Below are 12177 nucleotides of genomic sequence, written 5' to 3'. Positions count from 1 at the left end.
TTTTATCTCGTGGATAATGATAATTTCTTCCTTATTAACTTTATAATCTGGATAGATTGTCATGATTGTGTTCAAGTCAACGGTGTGCCTGAATTATTATGATTTATTTATCGTTATCTCATATTTCACATTCAACAGGTTCTAATTCACATAATGGTAATCTTTTTTTTTCATTCTAAATGCTTACTGTTCTGTTAGCTGTCTGTCACCTCTCAATTCAGACACCACTGGGACTCTGTAAGCGTCTGTAAGGGAAGACTATGTGTGATGGTGTGGGTGTCTATGTATCTGTATCTCACTCTGTGACTGTATGTGGTTATCTATATGTATCTCTCTCTGTGAGTGTGTGAGAGATGTGTGGATGAATGTGTGGGTGAATATGTGGGTGTTTAAGTGTCATTACAACTGTCTGTGAGTGTGTGAGGGTAAGTATAGGGGTATACGGTGCGGGAGGGTGTGGGTTTCTTGTATTTGTATCTCTCTGTGAGGGTATGTATGTGTGGAGACGCAGTGGCCACCAAAATTTTCACTACCAAAACAAAATTGGAGAAAAAAATGGGAAAGGGAAACGATGACATATGATAGAGTTTTCCGATTAAGACAGTCTACATAAAGCTTTAATCCACACTGTAACTGCCACCAAGTTATTTACACAAAGTCAGAAGATCCAACGTTTAGACGGATGTTGAAAGTTTATTTCCAAACAGTGCCATGAAACTGTAACAAACATTGAACAATTAAAACAATTAATTTCATATTTCATAACATTGCAATGATATATCTTTTCCAATTAAACATATATTAATCAAGTCTTATTAAATTACTCTTTTAGTGAAATTTCCTCAACTATGACATTTCAAACAAGACATATACGATCATATAACATTTCATACAATAATTCTTAACTAATTCTCATCATTCATAACCAAATGTCATGTCACTAAGTTTCAAGTACAATTACGTAATTTAAACAAAAGCACATCAATATCAACCAAGTTCCGAAACATAAATATCCATAATATTCCACAATCATTAGAATAATATTACATGAAAATAAAGAATTGATTAATAATTTATAACAGCAATATCATGAATAAAACTTCTTTCGATCCAACTCACCTCGTTGGCTGGACATAAATAACGTGTGCATGGCAGTAATGTTATAACAGATTTTGCAGAGGAGCCGTAAACAAAGGTCTCCTTCTATAGGTCAAATAACAGCAAAGTGACAAAATCAAGAAAATAGTTATTTTTGGTTGTCATGGCACTTTGCGCGCATTGATATCATAAAAATATAATCAAGAAAAATATGTTTTATAATTACACTGAATTGGCAAGTTAGATCGAGAAAGTGTTGGAAAATATAAACTACTATTATACACAAGAATTATGATCCAATTCGTTCGATTAACAATTTAAATAATGTGAAAACAAAGAATTATCTTTAATTATCGGAAGAATCACTGGTAAAGAGACTTAAAACTAATTAGCGCAGCGCGTAGACAATAAGGTAAAAAACGCGCATCCACAAGGGGCGCGGGAAGCTGCCAAAATGAGATTGGGGGCAGCCACACTCCCACCCAAAAATCTTCTTTGATTTTTTTTTCTTTGTTTTTGTTTTGAATATTATATATATGTATAGATACACACATAATATCCAGAATGTGAATAAAACACATTAAAGTACAATCAATAGCAAAAAATATAATCACCATAAATATCAGGTAAGAAATCTCTTACACAAGTCACTCAAAGATAGGCAAATAAAAAGGGTTGTCTATATGTAAATATATATATGTATATAACAACCATAAGACAAAATGATATCAGTGAAAGAGTCAAAGGGGTAAACTTAGTCGGAGTTAGGGACTAAGGAGATCAGCTTGTGGACAGGTCTTTCAAGCACAGTTCTCTTTTGGAGAGGTTTTCCATTCTTGTCTAAGTCCGGAGTTGCCTTGAGAAGTTTAACTCGACGAACGAAGCCATCATCGCTTACGAAAGTCTGAACAACCTTGGCTATACTCCAGTGTGTTCTACAAAGACCATCGTCTTGTAGCATGACTATGTCATTTACCTCGAAGTTTCGCTGTTGTTTTGGCCAGGTCTTCCTGGTTTGGAGGGTGTGAAGATACTCTTTCTTCCAACGAATCCAAAAGAGATCTGTTAAGTATTGCACACGTCTCCATCTTTTTGAGAGATAGAGGTCTTCTCTCTCAAATTTTCCTGGTGGGGGCATCACAATACCTGACTTCATGGTCAAGACATGATTCGGAGTCAAGGGGAGTGGACCATCCGCACATTCCAGATCTTCAACTGTCAATGGCCTGCTATTGATGATAGCCATAGCTTCGTACAGGAACGTTCGAAGAGAGGATGTATTTAGTTGAGCTCCTGACTGTTCTAGTATTCCATCGAGAACATTTCTGACATTCCTGATTTGTCGTTCCCAGATTCCTCCCATGTGACTTGAAGAAGGAGGGTTCATCTTGAATTCGCAGTCAAGTTTCAGTAATTGAGTGGCAACGCGATCTCCATCTAATTCACGGAGGCCTTTTTTCAATTCATGCTTGGCTCCAATGAAGTTAGATCCTTGATCACAACGAATGAGGCGAACATTTCCCCGGATAGCAATGAAACATCTTAGTCCATTGAGAAATGCATCGGTGGACAGATCGTCTAGCATTTCGATATGTACGGCCCTCATAGCCATACAGGTAAGAATGAGCCCATATCGCTTTATCTCCTTTCTTCCTTCCTTGAGAGTAAAGGGACCAAAACAGTCAAGTCCACAGTAGGTGAAAGGAGGAGAAGGGTCTACTCTATCCTGAGGTAGATCGGCCATCTTTTGTCCTCTTGGCTTGCCTCGGGATTTGATACAGATTACACACTTGCTGATTAGAGATGAGACAATACTCCTGCAACCAATGATCCAATATCCACTGGAACGAATGGCATTGATGGTCAGATTTCTTCCTTGATGTGCAGTTCTTTGATGATAGTGCAAGGCAACGAGGTTGGATAGATGGCTTCGCTTTGGTAGGATGATAGGATGTTTTGCACCATACATCATCTCGGCCTTTTTCAACCGACCTCCCACCCGTAGAAGATTGTCATTATCAAGGAAAGGGTCAAGCTGCTTCAATGAGTTGGACTTTGAACCGACTGAGGGATCTGACTTGATTTGCTTCCTTTCTTCACGAAATGCTTCTTTCTGAATTGCACGGATAATATTCCTTTCCGCTATTCGTCTTGCTTCTACTTCATCAATGCTCAGGTCCTTCTTTCTGTAGCAGCACTTTACTATCACTGCAACTGCTGACACTGCATTATGAAGACTGGAGAACCGAGTCAATCTATCTTCGAAAGATGTGAAGTTCTCTACCTGTGTAACATGAACAGTAGCTGCTGATTTCACTTCAACATCGTCAGGAGAAACCTCAACATCGACATCTTGTGTAGGAATCTCACTCTTCCAAAGAAAGGTAGGTCCTGTAAGCCAGTTGGATGATAGCATTTCTTCTGTCGTCAATCCTCGAGAAGCATGATCAGCAGGATTCTCAGCACTGGATACATAATTCCATTGTTCTGGGCATGAAGTCTGAAGTATGCGTTCAACACGATTGGCAACATACATATGGAAGCGCCTAGTCTCGTTGTATATGTAGCCAAGAACAACTTTTGAGTCTGTCCAGAAGTGGTGCGTGAGAGAATCATAGTCAAGTTCATCATTTAGGATACTAGCAATTCTTACGGAGCAGGTAGCTGCCTGGAGTTCTAACCTTGGGATTGTTGTTGGCTTTAGAGGAGTCACTCTTGCCTTTGCCATGGCTAAGGAGCAGTGGACCTTGCCATTTTCATCCTTTAGACGCACGTAGGAGCACTGACCATATCCTGATAAGGAGGCGTCTGAAAAGTGGTGGAGCTGCACTTCCTGAGGTGTCCCAAAGTCTTGTGGTTCGAAGCAACGAGGGATGGTAACTTTGGGAAGTTTCAGAATCTCAAGTCTCCACTTTTCCCATTGTGGACGGAGATCTTCAGGAACAGGATGGTCCCAGTCCATCTTTTGTCTACACATTTCCTGGACAATCTGTCTTCCAACAAGAACCACAGGTGCAATCAAACCGAGTGGGTCGTAAATGGAAGCAACGGTGGCAAGAATCCCGCGTCTTGTCAGGGGATGATCCTTGAGGGTTAGTCTGAAACAGAATTCATCTGAGTTGATGCACCATTGTATCCCAAGTGCTCTTTCAATTGATGTGGAGCCTTGTTGACCGAGTTCCAGACTAGTCTTTGCAACAACAGTTCGTTCCGATTCGGGGATACTGCTTGTCACTCGCTGATTGTTGCAGACAAACTTATGAAGACGCAGGTTACCTTTGGCACACATAGACACTGCCTTCTTGATAAGGTCAATGGCATCTTCTTCAGAGGATACACATTTTAGGCCATCATCGACGTAGAAATTCCTCTTCAAAAATTCTGCAGCTTCTACACCAAGGACTTTGTGGTCTTCTGCTATTTGCTTCAGCCCAAAGTTTGCACATCCCGGAGAAGAAGTGGCTCCAAAGAGATGGACCTTCATTCGATAATCCACTGGGGGCTTAGAGAGATCCCCATCCTCCCACCACAGGAAACGGAGATAGTCTTGATGTTCCTTCGTCACACGGAACTGGTGATACATCTTTTCTACGTCGCAAGTGAAGGCTATAGGTGCTTGGCGAAATCTACACAGAACTCCGATAAGGGGATTGATCAGGTCGGGCCCTTGTAGAAGATGATCATTCAGACAGGTTCCTTGGTATCGAGCACTACAGTCGAATACGACCCTGACTTTGTTCGGCTTTTTAGGGTGATATACACCATGATGTGGTATATACCAACTGCTTGAAGTAGACACTTCATCTGTGGGAATCTTCTCAGCATCACCTCGCTTAAGAATCTCATTCATGAAAGTCATGTAATGTTCATGGTACTTTGGTCTCTTCAGGAACTGATTTTTCAATCCGTGAAGTCGGCTCATAGCAGCTTTCCGATTGTCAGGCAGATCAGGTTCACCCTTCTTGAAAGGTAAGGGCATTTCATAATACCCATCATCCCTTTGGTGGATTCCATCTTTGATGATCTTTAGAAATTTCTTGTCTTCCTGAGACATCGTTTCCTTTCTGTCTAATTCATGAAAGTCTCTTTCCATCATCTGAAGGAAGTCTCCAGCAGTAACTTCCTTTAACTGTGTCTTGTAAATGTACTTCACATTAGACTGACTGTCTGTCAGACTAGGATCTGCTACCTTCACATTGACAGTACGATATGTCTGCCCAATCGTGTCAAAGCTCTCTGTGGAGTCGTTCTGAGAACCACCGACGATGCTCCATCCCAACTCCGTCTCTACTGCAAATGGCTCATCATTCTTTCCAAGAATGCAATTCTTTGGTGCAAGAGCACGGGCACAATTGTATCCAATGAGCAGACCTATGGGGCAATCTTGCTTTGGTGCGAGCTGGTTCGAGAGATTTTTTAAGTGAGTCCACTTGTTGGCTGTCTCTTCTGTGGGGATATGAGCTTCATCAAGAGGGATGGAGTTCCTGGAGTATGCAGCAGGAAGAGGTATCTTTACTGCTGACTTAAAACCTCGAACGACAAGATTCTTGAATTTCCTACATGGAATTGTCTTGGAATCTGTCATTGTAGTCAAACTTAACATCGCAGTTTCAGAGGACACCTGAAGGTCATTTCCAATACTATCTGTGATAAATGTTGTATCCGACATCGTATCTAGTAAGGCATATACTAGTATCTCCTTATGAGGGTCATCCAAACTAGATAGGTAAACAGGCAGCACCATCGATGTGAGAGAAACATCTACATCTGACCTGACTCTGTTGCAAGAAGCTTCTTTCTCCTTGGTAACTTCTTTGGTCTGAGTAGACTGTGCCTCACTTTGATCATGTTTTCTTTCCGTAGACAGCTGATTTAGTGTCTCATTGTGTAGACTTGTTGGGTGGCGCTTGTTGCACTTCTTGCACTCAGCCCTCTTTTGACACTGCTTCGACATATGACCTTTGGAGAGACATCCGAAGCAAAGACCTTCTTTCTTCACTAAATCTCTCCTTTGCTCCAAAGTTTTCTGATTGAAGTCCCAGCACTCATTCAACCCATGATTCTGCCGTTTGCAGAGGACACATGTCTTCTGGGTAGTGCTTGTCTTGCTGGCTACAGAGAAGGTTGTCCTTTGTTGACGAGATGTAGGATTCTTGCTTTCTTCCTGTATCTGGAAAGCATCGTTATGATTCTTGTCTTTTCCTGCCTTTACTGTGTCATATGTAACATACGGATCATTGGCAATATCAGTTTCTTCTGATAGAAATGAGACAAATTCTCTGAATGATGGATACCTGCCATTGTCTTTCTTGACTTTCGCTACCGTGCGATTCCATCTGTGTACAATCCAATCCGGAAGTTTCATGCAAATTCTGCTCATCTCCCGAATGTCATTCAAGATTTCCAAGTCTTTGATTTCTGATGATGCTTGAAGACATTGTTGCAAGAAATCTGAAAGTTTCTGAAGGCCTTTGGAATCCCTATTGCCGATCCTTGGCCATGAGTCAAGTTTGGATCGAAAGGCTTCTGAAATGGTGAAGGGGTTGCCGAAACGCTTCTCAAGTATTTCTCTGGCTTGTTCATATGCTTTCTCAGACCTCAGCAAAAAGAAGCCGCTGACAGCCTCTCTTGCTGATCCTCCAATGTACTTTCTGAGGTAGTGTATCCTTTCACCAGAGGGAATTCCACGACATTCAATCAAAGTTGTGAAAGCTGATAGCCAGTCAGGATATTGGAGAGGATCACCCATAAATACTGGAGGCTCAGGAATTGGTAACCGACTAAGTGTCATCGTTCGAGTGAGAACTTCTGCTAGACTTTCATTCTGTTGGGCCTCGCTTGAAGAATGAGATGGCTGGAAGACAGGTGAGTCAGGATTTAAAGCCTTGCTCTTTTTGAGAGGAGGATCGATGGAGGCGTCATGTTTTTGCGACTTAACCCTTTTGTCATCTTGATTAGGGGATTTAATCAATTGTTTTGTCGATCTCATCGTATCTGTTGACGCACCATCATCTTCTACTTCGTCATACACTCTTATCATTGCCTCCTGTGCCTTTAGTTCACCTTCTAGGCGTTCCTCTTCTAGTTTTCTTCGTAGCTGTTCTATCTTGAGTGATGCTTCTTTCCTTCGAGCATCTTCTTCCATCTCGAGGCGTTCTAACACCATCTGGCATTCATTCTGGCGCTTGTGAGCAGCAAGTTTCTCTTGCAATGCTGCCGCTTCAGCTACTACAACTGCCCTTTTTGAAGAAATTGTAGATATTTTCGACATCTTAGACGCAGCAGACTTCTTTGAAACAGAGGGTGCTTCAATGAATGTTTCCCGTCGTGATTCAGAAACGGCAACCACAATTTTTGAAATTGTGTCTACAATAATTGGGGAAAGCTCATCTAAATGCTTGGCTATATCCTCATTCACACCGCCTTGAATTTCTTCAAGTTCACTTGCAACTTTTCGCAGAGAATCGAATCTTGCAGAAATATCAGATTTCCGCAGAGAAAGTTCATTTTCGTTAATGTTGACTGAAGAGAGCAATTTATCAGTGTCCTTTAGGGTTGTTAGCAGGTCAAGGTGTTCTGAATAAAATTTGCCCTGCAACTCATCATCTTTCTTTTGAATGATTGCTTTTTCTGTTAGTTTCTTTATGCGAGCAGAACGGCGCATATTCTCTACAGACATGCTATCTATGTCTACATGAATATCCATGCTACCGATGAGGGCATTAATTCAATAATCAACTTGCTGAATCACAACAGGGAACCTATTGTATATATTCTTCATAAAAAAGCATAGAAATTCCAAATGGACAATATATAGTTACATCTGACTTCTCAACATAGAAATGGAAATTGTTGAATCATATAGCAAAGATTGAAATTTAGCTTCTGCAAAATAATCTGGAGTTAAATTGCAAGTAACAGATACTCCATCAAACTTCAAAATTGAGAAGAATGCATTCAAATAATTTCTCGGCAAAATATCTCAAAGACCGAAATTTCAATTTAGGAAATATAATGAGATATATGAATTATATCAATCATTTGCAAACTGATGAAAAGAAATAAATAAAATGGTATGACTTACTGAAGACGAATCATGATACGATCGACTTACATGTAGATGCAATAAAATAAAATTAGTCCGGTTGTAACTCTTGCTTCAGTTCGTTGTTAGTCTACTTCAATTAATTGTTATAATTCTAAGCCTATAGTTCTAGTTCTCGTTCATTGGTTCTTTGACATCTTTAAAGTTCTGGGTTGCGTTGTAGATCTAGATGTGTTTCCAAGGTTTTGAAGCCGTCACTCAGTTGCCGAATATCCCGCGATGCGCCTTAACCGATGGCTTGAAGGGACCGAATGCACTGGTTGACATCGAATGGCTCAGCTTGATACATCTACACGATCATCTAAGCATACCGGTACTTGTTGGACAGGATTCAATGTCCATCGAGTTTCACTGTAACTGCCACCAAGTTATTTACACAAGTCAGAAGATCCAACGTTTAGACGGATGTTGAAAGTTTATTTCCAAACAGTGCCATGAAACTGTAACAAACATTGAACAATTAAAACAATTAATTTCATATTTCATAACATTGCAATGATATATCTTTTCCAATTAAACATATATTAATCAAGTCTTATTAAATTACTCTTTTAGTGAAATTTCCTCAACTATGACATTTCAAACAAGACATATACGATCATATAACATTTCATACAATAATTCTTAACTAATTCTCATCATTCATAACCAAATGTCATGTCACTAAGTTTCAAGTACAATTACGTAATTTAAACAAAAGCACATCAATATCAACCAAGTTCCGAAACATAAATATCCATAATATTCCACAATCATTAGAATAATATTACATGAAAATAAAGAATTGATTAATAATTTATAACAGCAATATCATGAATAAAACTTCTTTCGATCCAACTCACCTCGTTGGCTGGACATAAATAACGTGTGCATGGCAGTAATGTTATAACAGATTTTGCAGAGGAGCCGTAAACAAAGGTCTCCTTCTATAGGTCAAATAACAGCAAAGTGACAAAATCAAGAAAATAGTTATTTTTGGTTGTCATGGCACTTTGCGCGCATTGATATCATAAAAATATAATCAAGAAAAATATGTTTTATAATTACACTGAATTGGCAAGTTAGATCGAGAAAGTGTTGGAAAATATAAACTACTATTATACACAAGAATTATGATCCAATTCGTTCGATTAACAATTTAAATAATGTGAAAACAAAGAATTATCTTTAATTATCGGAAGAATCACTGGTAAAGAGACTTAAAACTAATTAGCGCAGCGCGTAGACAATAAGGTAAAAAACGCGCATCCACAAGGGGCGCGGGAAGCTGCCAAAATGAGATTGGGGGCAGCCACATAAAGCTTTAATCCACACTTCTTTCTATATCTATTTTCCTAGTAAGCGCATAGAGACGCCCATGAGCAGTGTTATGCGCTATACAATTAAAGGAGAATGAAACCATTGGAACAAGATAGCTTGTGTGAAAACAGAAAAATCAAAGAAACAGATCAACGAAAGTTTGAGAAAAATCGGACAAATAATGAGAAAGTTATGAGCATTTGAATATTGCGATCACTAATGCTATGGAGATAGCAAATTGGCAATGCGACAAAGATGTGTGATGTCACTTGTGAACAACTCTCCCCATTACTCTAGTATATATTTCACTAGAATTGCCTCTTTTATCACATCTATCCATAAATCATGTGTTCTGTCTACATTAGGGCATGTAATGCATATTTTTTACGAATACATCATGGATAAAGAGTTTGTATCATCATAAGAAAAAGCGAAAAGACATTTTGAGGGTATTTTATAGTCCACCAAAGGGAAAGTTGTTCATCAGTGACATCACACATCCTTGTCGCATTGCCAATGTGAGGATCTCCATAGCAATAGTGATTGCAATATTCAAATGCTCATAACTTTCTCATTATTTGTCCGATTTTTCTCAAACTTTCTTTATTCTTATTCTTTGATTTTTCTGTTTCTACACAAGCCTATTTGTCTAAAAGGTTTCATTTCCCTTTAAGCAACGTCGTATTGTTATTGTTGTTATTATTATTATCATTATAACTATTATCATCATTTTTATAATTATCATTATTATTATTATCATTATTATTATTATAATTATTATTATCATTACTAAATCTACCACAAATTAAATCTTGTTGTTTAAAAGGTCATATGTTTGCTCGCTCGCTAGCTCACAGCTATCAGGACATTTGCACAATACGCCATGTCCGGCTCCCTCAAAGCTACATGTATAATTCCATTACACCATTGTTTCAAAGAATATATATATATATATATATATATATATATATATATATATATATATATATATAGGCGTAAATAATTCAAGCATTGATGCAAGACGTAGCTTCCAAGTATCTCTTTTATTGGGCTAACTTTCGGCCAGTAGGGTCTTCATCATACACGTTGTGCAAAGGGCCCTCTTCCTTCACATATATATATATACCTTTTTACATCGATTGGCAAGTGATCCTTTTTACACCTTCTCACCCACCTAACTATTCAGGAGGCACCGGTGAGGGCGTCCAACATCTCGGCGCTGAAGGAGACATCCCCAACAGACAGAACCCGATCCCTGAGGTATCCAGTCAGTATGACAATCCTCCCAACCCTTGCCCTCCCGGTGGAGATCTCGCAGGTATTTATCAATTTAATATTTTTTTCCGAAAAACTTTATTCGGTATAGGCCTTAGTACCATCACCTGCCATATACAGTGCTGGAATTAATCTATTAAAGGCAATGGCTCCCGACGTCCTCAGAATTGGCCTTGATGGCCTTCCAAATTTACATACGTAGACTTTTACAGGCTTAAAGTGCATGCCCTTTTGGCGTGTGGCCTGCAGTAATCTAGTGCATGAATCATGTGGTAAACTGAACTGATATGTTACTGCTGTAAATACGTTATACTATCATTATTATTTTGACAATGCGCTCATGTCAAGGGAATGAAGTTTATCAATAATATCAAATTCACTATTCTCGTAAGCACCGCATTCCGTTTCCTTAGGGCGCTTAGGTGCCCTTTCCAAAAAAAAATCCTTGCCCGTTTGAATTCTTAATTCGAGCTCTGCATTTATTATCGTTGATTTTTTTGAAATTAAAAATTTTTGTTGCTGCGTTCTGTCCTGAATCATGCAAATAATAAAAAATAAATAAAATGGCAGTGGGTTCTACCCACTTTCTCAAAATCATGTACCTTTCAGTCAAATAAAAGCTTCTTATGTCTCATAAAATAGGACGATATAGGCCGAAGCGAGGGTATACGATATTCGTGTTTTGGTTCTTTATTACGTGTAATATATTCACATCTACTATAGATGTTTAGATTGCTATTGATACAAGGTTAAAGTTACTTTATTTTATATCATGAAAGCAAATGGTGAATCAATTACGAGTTATACGAATATCAAGTCCAAATCCTCATAACATAGATATGTGTGTGTTTACTTATGTTCAAACAGAGCGTGGGCCCAATTTTTTTTTTTACAGATGGTATAGGGTGAGGCCGAAATCTCTTCTCCCTCCCTTTACCCTTTCGAATTTGAGTGTGGATAATTACACTGTAGATTTAGAGTTAACCCCAGAGACATTAGCATGATTAGCATACCTATCATAAAACATCTGTTGTAAAATTGTTCTGAGGGTATATGGGTTTAAGATATTAATACATGGATATTGTTTTTAATCATATTTTCTCTCCATTTTCAGGAAAGAAACCGGTGCAGTCTAAGGTTCATGATCTGATCTGTGCTTGCGAGGAGGGGTGGGATCTCAAAGAACGCCGAGATTGTTCTGCAGGTATAAAAGTTTACTTGGCATAAGGAGGTGTAGCAAGAAAGGTTTGCAATCAATTGTAAATATTCTGTGCCCATTTTACAATTGATCGATCAATTTTTAACTGCATATGGCGAATCAGATTACAAGAAGCAAATTAAAAATCAATCGCAATTTCTCAATCAATTTCGAATTTTATGATTGATTTAGGGACCGAAAA

General features: G+C 38.7%; 1 protein-coding gene across 1 annotated transcript in view; it reads left to right on the top strand.

Moving 5' to 3' along the window:
• The window catches only part of LOC121418453, a 30614-nt gene that overhangs the window by 6742 nt on the left and 11695 nt on the right, over positions 1–12177 (top strand). Inside the window, exons 3-4 of the mRNA XM_041612339.1 lie at positions 10689–10820; positions 11892–11981. Of these exons, the coding sequence (XP_041468273.1) occupies positions 10689–10820; positions 11892–11981 (222 nt within the window). The remainder of the gene's footprint in view (positions 1–10688; positions 10821–11891; positions 11982–12177) is intronic.

The sequence above is a fragment of the Lytechinus variegatus genome, chromosome 7 (genome assembly GCF_018143015.1).
Source record: "Lytechinus variegatus isolate NC3 chromosome 7, Lvar_3.0, whole genome shotgun sequence".
NCBI classification, from domain to species: Eukaryota; Metazoa; Echinodermata; class Echinoidea; order Temnopleuroida; family Toxopneustidae; genus Lytechinus; species Lytechinus variegatus.
Note: the sequence above shows the minus strand (reverse complement) of the source record. Positions and strands in the feature narration are given on the sequence as shown.